Source organism: Cetorhinus maximus, chromosome 22, assembly GCF_964194155.1.
Source record: "Cetorhinus maximus chromosome 22, sCetMax3.hap1.1, whole genome shotgun sequence".
Lineage (NCBI taxonomy): Eukaryota > Metazoa > Chordata > Chondrichthyes > Lamniformes > Cetorhinidae > Cetorhinus > Cetorhinus maximus.
The window spans coordinates 48,851,027-48,870,508 of NC_135900.1; the positions used below are offsets into that span (position 1 = coordinate 48,851,027).

General features: G+C 43.5%; 1 protein-coding gene across 2 annotated transcripts in view; it reads right to left on the reverse strand.

The window, feature by feature from the left end:
* The window catches only part of LOC144696683 (adiponectin receptor protein 2-like), an 88,024-nt gene that overhangs the window by 54,191 nt on the left and 14,351 nt on the right, over positions 1–19,482 (reverse strand). The window contains exon 2 of one of the 2 annotated variants that reach the window (XM_078568262.1): positions 18,017–18,201. In XM_078568262.1, coding sequence (XP_078424388.1) covers positions 18,017–18,106 — 90 coding nt within the window. In that variant the 5' untranslated portion in view covers positions 18,107–18,201. Of the gene's footprint in view, positions 1–18,016; positions 18,256–19,482 lie in introns of both variants that reach the window. The other variant, XM_078568261.1, reaches the window with a different exon arrangement.

Sequence of the window (19,482 nt, forward strand, 5' to 3'; positions counted from 1 at the left end):
TCACAACTCCAACTGACCATGAAACAGCAGGGTATAATATTAAATACATTGCATTTGCACTGAACAAAATAGTTGTACTTAAAGCACTGTCACATTCTATCCTTCTATATCAATGATATGAAAATTCTCTCCTCCCTGGACAAACAGCTTCTGCTTGTTCCTGCACGTTTTTACCTCAACAAGTAAACAGGTGGTCATAAAATTTCCCTAAAAAACATAATATTAGAGGTGGCCCCTTCTGTTCAACGATGTCACATTCAGCCCCAAGTCATTACTGCTGCCAACTCTAAAAATTAGTCTTCAAAAGTATTTTAGTCTGCAATCTGTGTAAACAAAAGCGGAGTCCACAGAGCAGAATGTTTTTCCTCAAGATAGCTTAGATATTCAAGCATCCATCACTGAGTTCCAGCTTTAAATGGTAGAAAGAAAAATACTGAATTTATAAAGTGTCTTTCAAGTCTTCAAGATGTTCAAAGTGCTTTACAATCAATAAATTATATTTAACTCTAGGCATGGACAACAGCTAGTTTATGTGCTACAGGATCCCAATGACAGGGTAGACAGGGCCTCAGTATCAGCATATATTGTGCTCCCAAGTGCCTGGACTAGGGTTTGAACCTGCAACCATCTGACTCAAGTGATAAAGCTACTACTGGTGCTGGGTTAAAGTCCTGGGACTCCCTATCTAACAGTACTTTAAGAGAGTACCTTCACCTCACAAACTACAGTGGCTCAAGGCAGCGGCTAACCATTATTTCTCAACTCAAGGAAAATTAGGGTTGGACAATAAATGCCATACTAGCCAGCGACCTCCACATCTCAAGAAGGGATGAATAAAAAAAAGATTGGGTTAGGAAAAGTGTGTATCCTAGATCCAAAAGACAACACCTTTGATAGTGCAGCACCTCCATAGTACTTCATGATAGATGAGACATAAACCAAGGATCTGCCTGTGCCCTCAGGTAGACACAAAGGATTCCACAGCACTTCCAAGAAGAGCAAGGTAGATCACCTAAACTATTTCATAAAAGAAAGAAAACCTCAATAGAGCTTGGATTAGAAATTTGTACAAGAAAATGAATCATCTTCTGAACATGAAGACATCATTGGTGTAGTTGAGTGCTACTATTCTTCAATGATACATGCAAAATGAAATCCACATCATTGGTGCTTATCTGAACATAACATGGATTGCATCACTACTCTTTCTTTCAAACAAAATTCACTATGTATAAAGGTCATCACAGGCTTAATGACGCAACTCAGTAAACTATTGGGAAAGATCAACACACTGAAGTGGGAAATAGAAACTGTTGGTGCAAAGCAAACAAGTCACTGACAAATGGGACTGGAGCAAGGTCTGTCATTATCTAAAACTTATCATAGTTGGTAAAGGTCCATTCCAAGCACATACTTGATCAATGAAATATGGCTGCAGTATATTGCTGGTACTATTTTGAGCCTGGTTAATGATTTGACAGCATAAAAAATACTAGAGTAAATTATATTAAACATAAACTCAGTAAAAGACTAAAGTAACACATTTCACAATTTACTTTCTGAAGCTGCAATGCTTTATACATGCAATTTAATTTAAAGTCGATAAATAAACCTAGTTACCAAGTTGATATATAACATTTATAGCCCAGTAGACTTGGAATATTTTAAAATTTTAAACCTGGATTCCCCTACAAGGGGCACACTTAAAAATGCTGTCTTTAACCACAACAATTATGTTTTATGTTCAGAAGATGATTCATTTTCTTGTACAAATTTCTAATCCGAGCTCTATTGAGCTTTTTTTTATCTTTTATGCAATAGTTTAGGCAAACTACCTTGCTCTTCTTTGGAAGTACAGTGGAATCCTTTGTGTCTATCTGAGGGTACAGGCAGAGCCTAGCTAACAACCAGAGCCATTAACTAGTCAGAATTAGGAACATCAGCGAAAAATAAAATTAGGAGCGAGAAGAGAATGGCGGGGTGGGGGGGGGGCCACAAATGTACAAAATAGTTCAAATGCTCAGCACTGTAATAAAACAGCTCCTGACATGAGTAACATGGGCATAACACTCAGGGTAGTTGCAGCATTAGAGCATATGCTGAAAACTCAAAAATGGACTATCCAGGAGTTCACAGAGTTGCAAGGGCTAATGGCCAAATTGCATCTGGCATGTTGATTGCATAAACCAGCATAGCTTTAAATAGTACCATATTCTTTTAAACAAAAAAATGCAGTGTTTCAAAAAGCACCCTTCAACAATTTAATCCGAGCTGATTAAGTAATTTCATTAAGTTCAATTCCCAATAAGATAGAGGTTTAGAATCACATGCAAGCTATTTCCCACATGTTTTAGTTCATTCTTGGGATGGAGGAAGTCATTGGAAAAGTATTTATTGTCCAGTCCTAGTTGCTCTGAAAATTGCTTGATACAACTGTGTAGCTTAATAATCCACTTCAACGGGTAATTAAGAATCAATCAGATTGTTCAAGATTCAAGTCATGTATAAGGCAAACCAAGTAAGGAAGGCATGCTTCTCTCCCATGAAAGACATCAGCAAACCAGTGTGGTTTTAACAACAATTTGAGAGCCTCATGGTCACTTTTACTAAGACCTGCATTTTTTTCCAGATTTTTTAAAAAATTGTATCAAAACTGGGATTTCAACTTGTACTCTTGAATATAGTCCAGGGGTTTGGATTACTAACCCAGTAACACTGGCACTACATTGCTGCACCCAGACCAAAGGTGGAAGTCATGGTATGAAACTGGGGGTAACCAAGAAAGCCACACTGGCAAACTGTTACAATAAAACATGAAGGGGACATCTTTAGACTGATAAAGTTAAATCTGCATATCATTCCTTGTCAGTTACCACAGTTCCCCACATCCCACTGAACCATACAATATTTCCAAACCAAGAGGACGTTCAGCAATATGCTCAATCTTGGGCAGTCCCCCTCATCAACCAGCTGCCACCACTAATTTCCTTTGCAATGGGGAAAATTCTCTGTTCTCACTCAACATCTTTCCTATACACAGTTACACTGCGCATCTGGCATTGTAGTACCTTAATGCTTTGCATAGTGTAGACACCAAACTTGCAGTATAATGCAAATGCTCAGAAAATAGCAGTTAGATAAAAAAAAGTCAGTCTTATTTATACTGCAGCTAGTGTGGAGTTCACTTTAAATAAAAAGTGTTCATGGAACATTCAGGCCTGGGCTGATAAGTGACAAATAACTGTTTGAAAATCCATTGATTAGTATCCCTGTGGAGGTTGTAGCATTTACAGGTACAGCATGTTCCAATGCTGTTACATTGGTTTCTGCCTAGTAACAAGTATGGAACTTATGGGAATGTGTTGATAGCTTACCAGGTTAGTTCATGGGTCGGTCAATTTTAGTCAGTTAGTCAGGAGCAGGTGAAAAAGAAGGTGGCTAGCTCCATACAGCTGAAGTGCTGTTAGTTCTGAGGAGCTGGGGGCCAAGTAAAGCTGTGTCTTAGCTCTGTGCAGTCGGGGCTCAGAAGAAGCCCATCAGGAATGGAAGGTCGTTGGCTCCATGTCGCTGAGGGGTCTAGAGTTCAGAGAAGCCCAGGGAGGCTCACGAGTGCATTTGCTCAGTGCAACTGGAGGGGATCAGAGCTTGGAGAAACCCAGGAGCAGTGCTCTGCTCAGTGTTCTGCTAAAGAGCTGGAATTGTGCCAGTGACTAGATTCTGCAGCGAAGACTGGAAATCCCCAAAAAGTGTGAGACAGAGATTTGAAGAGTGAACTCATAGTGAACAACTTTTCAGTCAATTTGAGGAAGTGGAGAGAATTCCCAAGACAGGGTCTTCAAAGATGGAGATTGGAAACCCTTGTGAGAGAGATGAAGTTTCTGTGAGATTGGTTGGCTAATGCCCGAGTGGGTTCTTGAGTAATCAAAGGACTCTGTCTTGGTTGCATCTGTCACTTACTCTGTAGCATGGTGTGTTTGCACCCTAGTTTGTCTGTTATTTCACGTGTAGCTCATGTAAAAACTTTGTATAGTAAAGTTTATTGTGTTTGTTCAAATCCCGTGAAATCTTGTGCCTTATTTCCAATCTTGTGTCTTTAATCTCAACCTTTAACTACTTTAAACAAAATGTTACTGGTCCCTAACTGGACATCTCCCCACGTCCTGGGGTATGGACAAGGATCGTAACATAACATTTGCACCACATGAATAGGGTGGAGGCGGTGGCATAGTGGTAATGTCACTGGACGAGCAATCCAAAGGCCCAGGCTAATGGAACATGGGTTCAAATCCCACCACAATAAATTCAATTAATAAATGTAGATTTAAAAGCTAGTCTCAGTAGTGACCGTGAAACAATTGGTGATTGCCTTTAGAACCCATCAGGTTCATTAATGTCCTTTAGGGAAGGAAATCTGCCGTCCTTACCTGGTCTGGTGTACATGTGATTCCAGAACCACAGCAATGTGGTTGACTTTTAAATGCCCCCTGAAATGGCCTAGCAAGCCACTCAGTTATATGAAGTCTAAAAGGAATGAAATCTTTCAGACCCAGCATCAACCAACGCATGGACCCAGCATCGACCGACACACTGGAAACGCCAATGGCACACCCAGCCCTGTTGGCCCCACAAAGTCCTCCTTACTAACATCTGGGAGCTTGTTCCAAAATTCAGAAAGCTGTCCCACAGACTAGTCAAGCAATAGCTTGACATAATTATACCTAACAGACAATGTCCCAGACACCATCATTACCGTCCCTGGATATGTCCTGTCCCACTGACAGTACAGATCCACTAGAGGTGGGGGCATGGAGGTATACAGTTGGGAGGGAGTTGCCCTGGGAGTCCTCAACATCGGTTCTGTACCTCATGAAGTCTCATGGCATCAGGTCAAACATGGGCAAGGAAACCTCCTGTCGATTACCACCAACCACCCTACCCTCAGCTGATGAATCAGCACTCCTCCATGTTGAACACAACTTGGAGGAAGCACGGAGGATGACAAGGGCACAGATTGAAGTCCCCCACTCAAAGTACAATGTCCATCAACAAGAGTGGCTCAACTGCACCACTACTAACTGAACAGGCAGGGTCCTAAAGAACAGAACTGCAGCAACTGGTGAGGGAACCAAGAAGGAAAAACCTACGTGACCTCGTCCTCACCAAGCTATCTGTCGTAGATGCATCTGTCCACGACAGTATCAGTAGGAGTGACCATCTCACAGTCCTTGTGAAACCGAAGACCTGTCTTTACATTGAGGATGCCCTCTGTTGTGTTGTGCGGCACGACCACCGTACTAAATGGGATAAATGTCGAGCAGATCCAGCAACTCAAAACTGTGCATCCATGAGGCACTCTGGGCCATCAGCAGAATTATACAAAACCACAATCTATAACCTCATGGTCCAGCATATACCCCAGCATGTGACAAAAAGATCTAAGCGATCCCACAACCAACAGACCAGATCTAAGCTCGGCAGTCCTGCCACATCCAGTTGTGAATGGGGTGGACAATTAAATAACTAATAGGGGGAGGAGGTTTCACAAGTATCCCCATCCTCTATGATGGGGGTAGCCTAATGCATCAGTGCAAAAGACAAGGCTAAAGCATTAGCAAGCATTCTCAGCTAGAAGCGCCGAGTGGATGATCCATCTCAGCCCCTAAGGTCCCAAGCATCACAGATGCCAGTCTTCAGACAATTCGATTCACACGTGATATCTAGAAACGGCTGAAGTCAGTGGATACCGCAAAGTTTTTGGGCCCTGACAACATTCTAGCAATAGTGCTCCAGAACTAGTCACGCCCAAGCCAAGCTGTTCCAGTATAGCTACAATACTGGCATCTATTCAACAGTGCGGAAAATTGTTTAGGTATGTCCTGTCCACAAGAAGCAGGACAAATCCAACTCTCTAATTACTGCCCCATCAGTCTACTCTCGATCATCAACAAGTGATGAAAGGGCTGATGGCAAGTGCTGTCAAGCGGCACTTACTCAGCAATAACCTGGTCAATGATGTTCAGTTTGGGATCCACCAGGGCCACTCAGCTGCTGACCTCATTGCAGCCTTGGTCTAAACATAGACAAAAGAGCTGAACTCGAGAGTTGAGGTGAGAGCCATTGCCCTTGACATCAAGGCAACATTTGACCAAAACAAAAAATGCTAGGAAAACTCAGCAGCATCTGTGGAGAGAGAAAAAGAGTTAAAGTTTCAAGTCCATTTCAAGACTTTTATTTCAAATTTCCAGCTTCTGCAGCATTTTGCTTTTTATTTTAGCATTTGATCAGAGTATGGCATCAAGGCACCCTAACTAAACTTGATTCAATAGGAATCAGGGAGAAATCTCTTTACTGGTTGGAGTCATACCTAGGAAAGGAAGATGGTTGTAGTTGTTGGAAGTCAATCACCTCAGTCCCAGTGTATCTCTGCAGGGGCTCCTCAGGGTAGTGTCCTAGGCTCAACCATCTTCAGCTGCTTCATCATTGATCTTCCCACCATTATAAGGTCAGAAGTGGGGATGTTCACTGATTCAGCACCATTCACGACTCCTCAGGTACTGAAGCAGTCTGTACCCACAAGCAGCAAGGCCTGGACAACATTCAGGCTTGGACTGATCAGTGGCAAATATTTGTGCCACACAAGTGCTAGGCAACGACCATTCGTTCTAAATTCCCCAGCCAGGGAAACAAGCATTCAGTATCTACTCTGTCAAGCCCCTTCAGAGTCTTGTATGTTTCAATGAGATCACCTCACACTCCTCTAAACTCCACAGGATAGAGGCACAATTTACTCAGTCTCTCATCACAGGACAACACTCTCATCCCAGGAAGCAATCTAGTGATCCTTCACTGCACTGCCTGCAAGGCAAGTATATCTTTCCTTAAAAGGTAGGAGACCAAAACTGGGCACAGTACTTCGGGTGTAGCCTTGCCGAAGCCCTGTACAATTGTAGGAAGACGTCCTTATCTTATACTCCAAACCCTTGCCAATAAAGACCAACATGCCATTTGCCTTGCTAATTATTTTCTGCACCTTTCTGCATACTAACTTTGTGCTCCTTTTATGAGTACACCCAAGTCTATCTGAACATAAGCATTTAAAATTTTCACACCTTTAAAAGCTACTTTGTTTTGCTGTTCTTACTACCAAAGTGCAGAACCTCACACTTCCCGCATTATATTCCATCCGACACCTGTTGCCCACTCACTTGTACTACCTATATCTTCTTTTCAGTCTCCTTGTCCTCACAGCTTACATTTCGACCTAGCTTTGTATCATCAGCAAATATAGATATATAAATCTTGGTCTCTTTGCCCAAATCATTAATTTAGACAATAATCAGCACTGATCCTTGCAATACTCCAGTAGTTACAGCTTGCCAACTTGAACATGCCCCATTCATCCCTACTCTCTGCCTCCTGTCCATTAACCAATCCTCCATCCATGCCAATATATTACCCCCAACTCCATGAGCCCTTATATTACACATTAACTTTTTGTATGGCACCAGGTCAAATACCTTCTGGAAATCCAAGTATACTACATCTACTAGTTCCCCTTTATCTGCCTGACTTGTTACATCCTCAAAAAAATCTAATAAATTTGAAAAACACAATTTCCCTTTCATAGAAAATCATGATCAAACAGGGTCAATATGATTTTAAGTGCATTGTTAAGACACCTTTAATAGGTTCTAGCATTTTTCCAGCGGCTGTTGTCAGACTAACTAGTCTGTAGTTCCCATTTCTCTCTCTCTCCTTTCTTGAACAGCGGTGTCACATTTGCTAACTTCAAATCAGCTGGGACCAATTCTAGAATCTAGGGAATTTTGAAAAATAATAAACAACACATCCAATATCTCTGAAGTTACCTCTAGGATGTAGATCATCTGGTCCTAGGGGGGTTTTTATCTGGTTTTTAGTCTCTCAAGTTTCTCCAATACTTTTTTTCCCCCTACCGATATTAGTTATCTTAATTTCCTTCCTACTCTCTATTTCTGGTATGTAATATGTGTTCCTTCTACTGTGAAGGCAAACACAATATTTATTCAACATCTCTGCCATTTCCTCATTTCCATGATAATTTTTCCTGTTTCTGCCTCCAAGGGACCAACATTTATTTTAGCTATCTCTTTTTTTTATATTTGTTAAACTCTTAATCCATTTTTACATTACTGACTAGTGTACTCGCATTGGATTTTTTTCCCTTTTTATCAACCTTTTGGTCACCGTGTGCTGGTTTCTAAAATGCTCCCAAGCTTCAGGCTTACTATGGTTCTTCACAATATTATATACCACTTCTTTTAATCTAATATCATCCTTACCTTGTCTAGTAAGCCACGGATGGATCTTTGGTACTGACTTTTTGCTTTTTAATGGAATGTATTTTGCTGAACATTTTGAATTTTTAAAAAATGTTTCCCATTGTTTGTTTACTATCATATCGTTTAGTCTATTCACCCAGTCAACCTTAGCCAACTCTTCCCCTAACATATTCCCCAAAACATACTTTCCCCTAGGGGGCTTTTGACAACGAGATTACTAATTGAACCTGCCTCGTTGCACATTACTAAATCCAAAATAGTTTTATCTCTAGTTGATTACACACCTCTTGTTCCAGAAAACTGTCGCAAAAGCATTCCACAAACTCATCTTCCAGGCTACCTTTACCAATTTGATTTGTCCAGTCTACCTGAAGATTATAATTCCCCACAATTACTACATTGCCTTTTTTACAAATTACAGTTATTTCTTGCTCAATGCTCTGCCCAATGGTATAACTAATGTTGGAGTATGTATAAGCTACTCCTTCATGCATTTTCTGATCCTTCTTATTCCTAATCTTCACCCATACTGATTCTACTTCCTGATCTCCTGACTCAAGATCATTTCTTACTATTGTCCTCCTGCCATTCTTTGCTGTATGTCGTTGGTTCCTTTGTGGACCACAACTGGTTCTTCCCTCTGCCACTATATCTCCATTTCATAAATGAGTGAACATAGGAACAGGAGTAGGCCATTCAGCCCATCAAGCCTGCTCCACCATTCAATATAATCATGGCTGATCATCCATTTCAATGCCTTTTTCTCATACTATCTCCATATCCCTTTACGTCATTGACCGATTTCTAAATTCCAATCTCTACTTTAAACATACTCAATGATTGAGCTTTCACAGCCCTCTGGGGTAGAGAATTCCAAAGATTCACAACCCCGAGTAAAAATATTTCTCCTCATCTCGGTCCTAAGTGGCTTCCCCCTTATTTTGAAATTGTGTCCCCTGGTTCTTGGCTCCCCAACCAGGGGAAACATCTTACCTGCATCTACCAAGTCTATACTTTCAAGTATTTTATAGGCTTCAATGAGAAGACTTTTCATTCTTCAAAACTCTTAAGAATGCAGGCCCAGTTTCCTCAATCTCTCTTCATAGGACAGTCCTGACATCCCAAGAACAAGTCTGGTGAACCTTTGTTGCACTCTCCCTCTGTGGCAATAATATCCTTCCTAAGGTAAGCGGACCAAAACTGCACATAGTACTCCAGGTACGGTCTAACCAAGGTTCTATACAATTGAAGCAAGACTTCACTACTCCTGTACTCAAACCCTCTTGTGATAAAGGCCAACATACCATTAGCCTTCCTAATATTAGACCGCAAATTTAGAATACAACCTACAACTTAAAAAGTTTGCTATCTTTCAACAGCTTCACATTGCAAATCAATTGCCCAAATCTTCAGAGCAGGGTCGGAATGACAAAAAAAACTACCCACTTACCTCCCTCCGATTTTTCTAGACAATCTTCTGTTGGAGGATCCTGCAAAACTCACTCAAGGCAGGATATCTCAAAAGGAGCAGTGGAGAGAATCTGCGCTGAAGACATGCCCCCTTTTTATGCACTAGCTGCCATATTCTGATAAGAATCAGATGTCCAAAGCTTCTCAGTGCGTTAAACGAGAGTATGAGTGAATGAGTGAATGTGTAGGCAGGTAGGGTGGGTAAGGAGGTAAGGTGTCAAGGTTGGGTCAGGTGAAAAAGTCGGGCGGCGGCGGGGTCAGGGGTGTCAGTTGTATACTTAACCAGGAGTTAAGACTAGGATTTTTCCATCTAACATTTCCTGGGTAACTATCCAGGTAAGTAAGTTGGAACTGTCCAAGGTCTCCGACTCTTTCATAGGGGCTCAGGGAGCAGAGAGAACTTCAAACTTTCCTGGCAATTCTCAGTCGTTGCATCAGGACATCAGAGGAGTCCCACAGTGCATCTTGGAGTACAGAGATTGATCCGGAGACCGGAAGACCTGGGCCAATATAACAAAACCTAGTTGTATGATGTACGATCACTTCTAACAGATAGGTTGACCACATTTGTCATTGCACATGTTTGTATAATAAAATGAAACAAAATTCAAGGAGTTTATGCTAACTGGGACAAGGCTTACAAATAGCAGCTCTGAACTCCCTTGGCAGAAGCCACACACACGCTTTGGCATATCAAAACATGAAGTAGTTCGGGAAAGGTGGAGCAACAGTACTGTCCTGCTGTAATATTTTGTCCCCCTTCTCAGTCACTTTTACACAGTCATTCATTCATCCACACAAATATTGCACCACACCTTGCAATATAAACTCTGTTTTAGTCCATATCAAGGAGCCACCAATCTAATCTTTGTCCCATCTACATCATTGTAGACCAGGAAATTCAGCTCATCAGTACCACCAGTAACCCTGAACAGCACTACATAGCATCCATCTCAGCTGCACAAATAACAGAAAATTGTGGAGCTTGAGAAAGCAGTACTGGTTGAGAAGGATAAAGTGGTGCTGCGAGAGGAAGACTAAGGGGACCTGCTGGTCAAATACTACAAACAACGACCCATGTATTTTCAGAAATTCAATGTCTGGACAAGTCACAGCAATGGGAACACAGCCTTGTAAAATTCACTTTATTGTCTTTTTTAATCCATCAAGTTTTAAAGTGCACATTTGGTAATTATTTTCAAAGATTGCTATAGTTGTGAAATTTAAGCAAAAGTCAGACCTAAAATGAAACTCCAAGGATGAAAAAAAAACATGAAAATACAATATGAATAATAATAATAATAATAATAATAATAATAATGAGTGATTAAGTCCCATAGTCTCGTCTTTAAATGCTCATATATTTTAAGGGAAGGCTGAGGAGTTCCATAGCTTTGTGGCCCTGAGAGCAAGAAAGCATCTTGGGAGCATAATGAGCCTAAATTTAACAAAGCATGAACACGGGGAAAAGGGAAACACATCTATGATGACACACTGGAAGCTGAGGAACACAGGAGTAGTACACAGGAGTACTAACCATACATAATATTATCATTCTTTAGTTTTATCAACAAAGAAAGATTTCAAATGAAAAGTAGAATGGAATCAAACACTTAAAACACTTATCAGATGATGATCTTTTTTCCCCCGTGTCCAGAGCTATTAGAAAAGCCTCTCCAGATAAGGCAAAGATATTCAAATCTTTGCCTTATTTATAATGTTATGAGTTGTTGAGGGAAGAAGTTAGTATCGTTCCTCTTTAGCCATTTAAACTTATTTTATGCACAATCCATGCTGTAATATTGCACTTTGGTTCTTAAGCTTTAAAAATGTAAACATGCACAGTAACTATTCAGCTCAGCTACTTGCAAGAATATCACCACATTCCAGTTTTCAACCAATGCCCTTGAACATTCAATTCAGTCTCAATTGTGTCAAAGAAAGTCTGACTAAACAAGATGCAGATGAACAGGCATTACAGAGAGTTATCTATGTATGTTATGCAAAACAACATTTTATATTTAGCTTCTTCAGGCATAAGATCAGAGTTCAAAACAGGAACGGAATTTATTTTTAAAAATCCAACACTAAAATGGTGATGAAAATGCAAAAGCGAACAAATGATTTGTACACCAAGTGCTATTTGATAAGGAAGCACAATTGAGCAGCTTGGAAGTTAATACTGTACAGCATACACTGAGCTAGCAGCGTGGCCTCTGAAAACAAATCCTTCTCTTACTGCCAGCCTCCAATTTTTAACAATTTTTGTTTCTGTTTTTAAATGTATGAATAAACTACTATGCTCATTTAACATCTAAACTCTCCTCTCATCTCCCTCAAGCCCCAAATACATTCCATTCATCCTCCCTGCATCCTCACCATGTTAAAATAAAGACTGGTCACATGCTGTCCCACTCCAACTCATCCTTTCTACATGACCTTAGTGCAGTTGCTACAAGGTAAGTGCTCATTTTACTAAGCTGGTTGCAGATTTTTCCTGATTTCAGTGGAAAACAATGGGCAAATTTTCCCTTCATGAAACTAACAGGCGGTTTTGGCAGCGCCCAACCCACTGTCCGGAATGGAGGGAACTCACGCACAATTTGGCGCTTGGAGGGTCATTAATTATGCAAAGGCACACATTGGTCCGAATCACCTGGCAGGTCTGGAGCCGATTCGTCCACCCGCTGTCAGCTGGCAGGTTCAAGGGTCTAGACGCCATACTTAAAGGCCAGTCCAACACAATCTCACTCGCTCCAGCCACCAGAGATGTCTGGCAGCTAGAAGAGGAAGATCGAGAGCCTGAAGGCAGCGACAGGGGTGCAGGTGCAAATGCACGTACTCCATCCCAGGGATGGCTGCAGGAAGCACAGCAGCCTCACCTCCCCGGCCTGGGAGGTAGTCATGGAACAGGTCAGCGCGGTTGGCAACCGTGCCTGAAATGCCACTCAGTGTTGGAAGAGGATGAATGATCTCATCCGCTCCACCTGGGTAAGTCATCCTTCAAATCCCTCCAAAATCAAACTCTCATCATGGCATCATATACTCAAATGGCTACTCTCTTCAGAGATCTCACACAACCATTCGCAGAGGGCACATATCAACACTCATTCACAAACCAAGACTTTCACATCACCACCATCACATCTATCATGTTGCTCACACTCCATCCACTGGCCTTCCTGGGGAAGGCTCACCACACACAGGGGACATGCATCCCACCCAACCTCTGCTCCATTCCTTCTCATCACATGCCCTTCTTCCTTCTTCATACAGGCCAAGCTGGCACACAACAGGCACAAGAGGAATGGCCGATATCATTGCCCTCTGAGTTTGAGGAGGCCACAGCCAAGCTGGCTGTGGAGAACAGGGATCGCTCCTATGGAGATCAGCCTCTCCCACCAATCTAGTACAGATCACAGCTCCATCACTTCATCAAATCCTGATATTCACAGTGAGTCACATGCAGTCTTACCTAGCTCATGCTCATTAACCAAAATTCTATTTTCTACTTTCTAGGCACCAGCAGATCGAGGCCCCCAAGCCAGTCCAGCACCAGTGCGAGCACCTGCTCTGCAAGGAATGACGCACCTAGACTTAAAGGGGAAGAAAAGTAATGAAAACAAAGGGCAGAATTTTACACCCTCGTGGGCGGGCTCTTGCCCAATCTGATCGGGCATAAGATTGCACGAGAAGATTTCGGGTGAGTGTCCTGACATCATCCCGCATGCTTGCAATCTTCAGCTCGGCAGGCAGGCACGCGCGGGAGTCGGAACCGCCACTGCCATCAATTAAGAGGCCACTTAAAGCCATTAAAGACCCAACTGAGCCCGATTTTACGTTGCCCTTGCGATTTCTCGCTCGTCGCATGGACAAAACGGGTAGGCAGTTAGCCCACATTTTGCAAAACCTCATCCAAGGGCGGGATAAAAAGGTTCAGCAACATTGCCAGTATGAGTAGTGAGGAGGTCCGGTGATAGTTTGCTGCTGGTGGCATCATTCTTAGCATTTCTAGGCTTTTTTTTCTAAGGACTCATTGGTGTCTCCAAGGCCCCCGGAGGATTTTGACTGTGTGGACCTTTCCGTGTATCAGACAGCCTTCGGTTAACCTGGTAATGGGTGCTGTGCTCTCCGCTGGTGGCACCTTCTCGGAGGAGAAAGAGAGGCGCAGGAGGGAGAGGAGGTCACATGTCCCAATGCAGCTTCCAGGGGAGCGGCACAAGGGGTGCAGAGCCAGAAGGTAGTCCAAGGCAGAAGGGGCAGCAGAAGACGCCTCACTATGTCCGAGGTGCAATGCTAAAGGAGGCTCCGCCTCTCCAGGGAGGCCGAGACCTCCATTTAGCAGATAACTGTGCCCGAGATCACCTCCAACTGTGTGGGTGGAAAACCCATGCCAGTGGTTCTGAAGGTCACATTGGCCCTCAACTTCTATGTCTCCAGCTTCTTCCAGGGATCAGTGGGGGATCTTTGTGGAGTGTCCCAATCAGCTGTCCACAGTTGCATCAAGCTGGTGACAGAGTCTCTGTTCAGGCAAGTAATAACATGTATTCATTTCCATACAGACGAGGCCAGCCAGGCTGAGCGAGCCAGAGGCTTTGCAGATTGTTGGGTTCCCCTGCATCCAGGGTGCAATCGGCTGCACACATATGGCCATCAAGGTGCCAGCGGGTCAGCCGGATGCCTTCGTCAACAGGAAGGAATTGCATTCGATGAACGTCCAGATAGTGTGTGACCATAGGACGCAGATGCTGCAAGTCTGTGCACGGTACACTGGCAGCTCCCATGACAATTATATCCTCAGACACTCACAGGTGCCGACGCTATTCAATGCTCCAGCCCAACTGGATGGATGGCTGCTGGGTGACAAGTGCTATTTGTTGAAAAGGTGGCTTATGACACCTCTCCACCACCCAAGAACAGGGGCAGAGCAGCGTTATAATAGGATCATATCTCCACAAGGGCGGTGATAGAAAGGACTATAAGTCTTCTGAAGATTCCAATGCCTAGACCATTCAGGGGTCATTGGTAGTGATTGCTTACTGCGTTCTCCACAATCTGGCACTGGCAAGGGGGGACCCATTGGAGGAAGAACATCTTGAGGCACCTCCACAGGCCACAGAGGATGAATCCAGTAGTGACTCAGAAGAGGAGCACAGTGAGGAGAACGCTCTGGCATTGAGGCAGGAACATCAGGGATGCTTTGATCCAACGCTCCTTCAGCTAGGCTACTGAAAATCTGCTTCCACCTCCATCTGTCACCTCCATCCCGGATGTCTGAAATGACCCTTTCATTTGAACCAAAGTCCACTCAGTGCCTGTGCAATAAAGTTCAGAGCCACTCATGTCCGGCATTACATACTGGCATGCCCGCACCAAAAACATACAAAGGTGAAGCATACTCAGACCATTAGAGCAAAAACAAAATTTATCTCATTTTGGCAATCCAAAAAAATTAATATCACCTTCTCCGGTCTTAATTCCCAGACCAGAAAACAAAAACAAAACATTACACAACAGAAGATCATTTGTGGCCAGTCCCTCTTGTGCTCATGATGCCTTAAACTTACATTTGCGAGTGCTACGTCTTGGTGCACCACCCCACTCTCCTCATCAGCACTGGAGACAGCCTGCTGAGTCTGGTGCCTTTTTGGCCTTGATGACCTTGGCGGTCGTCCTCTGGTTAGTGGAGCCTCTGCTGGCCCTGCCTGGGAGGGAGCAGCCAGTGCCACAGCTGCCCCCAGTAATCGTAGCCTCCTCAGATGCCACGGTTACTGGCAGAGAGGCAGAGGAGCTGCTGCCATCATCCAGAGCGCTCTGAGAAGAGCCCGCAGAGACGACAAGCAGCTTGTGCGCCAACATGAGGTCGCTGTGGACCGCCCTGCTCATCATTGACGAATGAGCACCTAGCTGGGATACTGGGTGCCTCATCCATCTCCCACACTGGCACTGACCACCTGTGGTCAGTGTGAGGGCTTGCAGATCCAAGCGCAGCCCTAGGAACTCCTGATTCTGTTCCTGGAGCTGCCTCTCCATGAGAGCCGCCACTGTGTCAACGGAGTAGGCAGTGTGCTCAGCCATGAGGGTCAAAGCAGTCCTCATGCTCCACATGGACTCCTCCACAATAGAGACCATGGCACGCATGTCCTCATGGATCTCCGCCAGATCCTCCTGCACATCCCACTGGACATCCAGCATCTGCCACCTAATGGACGATTCCAGGGACTCAGCATCTGCCTTCAACTGAGCATCGTCCTGGTCTCCAGCAGTCCTCCGACTGCCGGCGCTATGGCACTCTCTGCCTCCGCCTGATCCTCAAGCAAGCGTGAAGTTCTCTCTTACTCCCCCCTAACTCCCTCTCCTCTCTGCACTCCTTCCTCCCTCCCAGAAACCCTCCCCTCTCTGCACTCCTTCCTCCCTCTGGAATGCTGTGCTGTACTACGACATTCTAGCTGAGGATCTATCGCCCACCGAGGTGCTGGTAAATGCGCCGGTGTCTGGTTCAGAGAGCAGGTGTGACGCAGGTACATGTGAAGCCTGGCTGTCCTCTGGCTTCAGGGGTGGCTCTTCGGGGTCCTGCGATTGAGTACAGGTCATTAGTTTAAGTCATCACACTGTCACTGTGCATGCCAGGCACCCTCGTGAGACAATGGAGATCTGCATCATCATGCCACCGTCTTTCATTGCCTCTCCAGCTCCAAGGCGTCCTGCTCAAATCTGGATAGGATTAGGACGTTTGGGCAGCCTCCACATGTCCGCGACCTTTCAATGCTGTTATGGGTCATCTTCTCCTGAAGGACAGAGGAGCATGGATCAGTCCACTCTCTATCTGCAGCGCCATTACAGCCTGGCCAACCCCACCTGAGGAACACCTCACAGGGCACATCTGAGTCGCGGCCCTCAAGCCACAAGGCACTCAGTCCAAGCAGCCAGGGCTCACCCACTTGGCCAGCTCCAGCATCACTGACAGTTGGCACTCAGACTCTAACACCCTTGAGCACCACAGCAGGGACGGCCAGACTGATCCATATGAACATGGTACTCACCCTTCCCAAGCGCAGCAGGTCATTAAACCTTGTGTGGCACTGCACCCATGTGCGCTACACAACGTCATGGCTGCTGACTTTTGCTACCTCCTCCTTCCATCTCCAGGGACAAGTGTATCCCTTCTGGCAGCCACCTCCTCCAGGAGGATCGCGAGGCACTCGTCCAGAAGCAGAGTTTGGGCCGGGGGGGGGGGGGGGGGGTGGCGGCGCAAGTGCCCACCCGGCCTGCCTTCCCGTCTGGTGTCTCCAGCCGCACTTTATGCCATAACTTCAGTTTTGACAACACGGAAGATATGCCCTTCCCTGGCAGCCTTCAAGGAGCTGACTGTGCCGTTTTTCAACCAGCCGCCAGGTCGCCATTGGACCCGGTGGCCAACAGGCCTCCGCCCCTTCCCTGCCATTGGGGAGACACGTTTCATGCTGGGCAGGCCTTAGTTGGCCAGCCAGCGTGAAATCGCAGACAGCAGCTCATTTCCCAACCGGTTGGGGGCCCACCGATCGTGCCCGCCCACCAAGGGTAAAATTCAGGCCAAAATCTTGTGAAATAATTAATTCGGCAATTCAACGAAAAGCTTAAATATTCTCACTATAATAAATGTATAATATATACTTATTTATAAATTCACTTGTTACTTTGTTAATGACAGTATTCCAAAAGTACAGCTCCACCCAAACTTCTCTTACAAAGTGGAATCATTTGTTTTCAGTGGACTACAATGTACTTGGTATGCAGTTAGTATAATTCCTTATTCAATTAAAATATTCTAAATTATCTAATTTTACACTTGGGAACACATTAGAAACAAACCCCAATTTCATGTAAACAGATTTGTCTGTTGCTTTAAAATTTAATCACTGAACAACTGATAAAGGATGCAACATTGAGTCAGTCAGCTCAGTATTTCCCAACTTCAAAAGAACATTTCAATCATAAGATAAGAAAACTCTTGTTGAACTGCTCCAATATTAAGCTATACTGATAAATAGGTCTCATAAATACCAATTACTCAACACAGGATAATGCAATTCCTAAACCTTTGGCCAACCAACAAGTAAGCTGCCATATAATGTTATATTTGAAATTCTCTATGTTTTTTTAATAGGTCAAACGTCATATAAAATGATACATATTACTAACAAAACACCAAGTTACAATATTATCAATTTACATTTTATACTTACATCGAGCAAGTCAGGTTCATGTTTCACAATTGGATTCACGTCATTTAACTCTGAGGTTGGAGTGCTGCACTGTTTTTCTTGAGATGACATTGGGTTTCTTACTCCTTCCCTCCGATTCCTTAAGCTTGCGCTTAGGTTATCGTCTAAGCGTGGGCCTTCCAGTTTGTTAACGGTGTCAAGTTGTTCTTTAAAAATAACTGGTGTATTTTTTGTTCAGAAATGCAGTTGATTTCAAAAACCTGTTTAAGAAGAGTAGATGATTAATTTTCTATTCTGCATTCTTATTACAAGCTAATACTGCACTGGTATTGGGGCAATCTTTTTTGCTAATCATAGAAAAGAGAAAATACTGAATTTAATATAAACATCTCAGACATTATCCATCAGAGTGATGAAGGGATCCAAATTATTGAGTGAGTTTAATTCATTGCCTTATAAAAAGTCTCTATTCCCAAACCTCCTCTCTCAAAGGCACCAATTTTTGCTGCATTACTGCTCAATTGGTGTACTGGTACTTTGCCATATTTTTTGAGTATCAGCATATTAGTGCACCTTTGGAAGGCATGGCAGATTCTTTACGCACTTTCTAACAGGGATCACTCGATAGAAATTGGTGGCAAGAACCCTGCTTATTTTCCTCCCACCTATCCTAGAGGCAGTTAAGCTAAATGTAGCATCCCATAGGAGATCAGGTTTCTCACCCTAGACTGGGAATCAAACCTAGGACCTGTAATCAACATGCCTTTCCATTACACTAGAAAAAAACAAGAACGACAAAACGCAAACGCAGCTATTGAGGAACTAATCACAAAACACCAAATTCAATGTTTATGGAGATGCATTAGAAATCATAAACCAAGGTTGTCACACACTTAATCTCCCCAAAAGGCAACCACTACTTTGAGTTCCGTGACCACCCCTTGCCTCACTGCAGAGACATGCTGAGAATCTATCAAGAAAAACCTCAATTTCTTTTCTTCTCCCAAAGCTTAGGCTCCCCTCCACAGTGATGCAAGATCAAAGGAGCTTCCATGAAAACAAACTCCATCAGTGCGAGCTTTCAAACCATACAGCAATTCCTTACTGCTAAACATTATTTCTTATCACAAATACTGCTAAATATCTGATATCTCCTTCCATGGAATTCATCTTGCATATCATCTTGCTATGTACTCTCAACTTTAAATATGGGATGGGTTAAAAATAGAATACATAGATATCAGTATGAAACATAAACACCATTGATGCATTTTTGTTTTTAAGAGTATAAGACTAGTAGGAACTCAAACCCCAAGATATCAATAAAAATACCAAAATATAAAAATGAAATTTGTCCGTAAATCAGTGACCCTATGTTACTCCCAGCATGGCACAACACCCCTACTCTTCTATAAGCAACAGGTCTTTTGCCTCACTGAGCAACACTATAAAGGAATCAACAGTAATATTAAAAAGCTTGCATTTTC